The following is an 801-nucleotide window of genomic DNA, read 5'->3' on the forward strand; positions in this document are numbered from 1 at the left end:
AAAGGCTTGGCGGTATCGGCGAGCTGCTTCCCACACCGCTTCTGGTGGTACTGGTAGCCCATCAGGCTGGAGAAGTTGGCCATGCAGCCCTACAGAGATGAGGAGAAAGGGAGGGTTAAGGAGTGCTTGGGCTTCATGGGCCCATGTTGAAATGGTCGGGGTGCCATTGCTCCAGGGAGGAACATGTCCCGAGGAGCCCCCTCCGCAGAGCAGCTCCGCCAACCTGTCTCCTCCGAGCAATGGGGGATCGCCAGCCGGCCCCTTTCCCCCGAAGAGCCACGCACAAGCATGACAGTGCCAAGAGGGACGGGGCAGCCCCCGTCCCTACCTGCCCCAAACACCAAGAGGGCTCTCCGGACAGACGCACGGTGGGCAGCTGGAGGGGAAGGCGGCGGGGAGGCACTGCCTGCACGGAGAGTAAAGCATTCGCCGGCACAAACCTCTGCTACACGCCCCCATTACCTGTTCGTGACTTGTCTGCAACAGGCTCATGACCTTCCTGAGTTCAGGAGGCAGAACCTGCCCTTCAGCGCTCCTCAACCTGCCCTATGTCCACCCTCCTGCCGGGACGGCCCATCGCTGGAGCGCACGGAGCCAGCGGGACAGGGACCGGGACGGCTGAGCTAAGGTGGGAAAGTGGAGCGCATGCCAAGGGATGCCTGGAGAGCGCGTCTCCCCTTCTGCATCGGGACTCACTCCTTTCACCTTTTCACAGAATGAGAAACCGGAATCGTTCTTGTACCTCATTGGGGCATTTGAGTTTTCCCATCTGCTTTAGCACTTTCCTCAGCCTTTCCCGCT

At 61.0% G+C, this 801-nt stretch overlaps 1 protein-coding gene across 1 annotated transcript in view; it reads right to left on the minus strand.

The window, feature by feature from the left end:
* Positions 1–801, minus strand: part of ZNF512B (zinc finger protein 512B) — a gene marked incomplete at its 3' end in the record, with an annotated part of 27,157 nt that overhangs the window by 12,308 nt on the left and 14,048 nt on the right. Inside the window, 1 exon segment of the mRNA XM_009578265.1 lies at positions 1–89. This exon segment is cut by the window's left edge and continues 7 nt beyond it. Coding sequence (XP_009576560.1) covers positions 1–89 — 89 coding nt within the window.

The sequence above is a fragment of the Fulmarus glacialis genome, unplaced genomic scaffold (genome assembly GCF_000690835.1).
Source record: "Fulmarus glacialis isolate BGI_N327 unplaced genomic scaffold, ASM69083v1 scaffold11115, whole genome shotgun sequence".
In the NCBI taxonomy this organism is placed as follows: Eukaryota; Metazoa; Chordata; class Aves; order Procellariiformes; family Procellariidae; genus Fulmarus; species Fulmarus glacialis.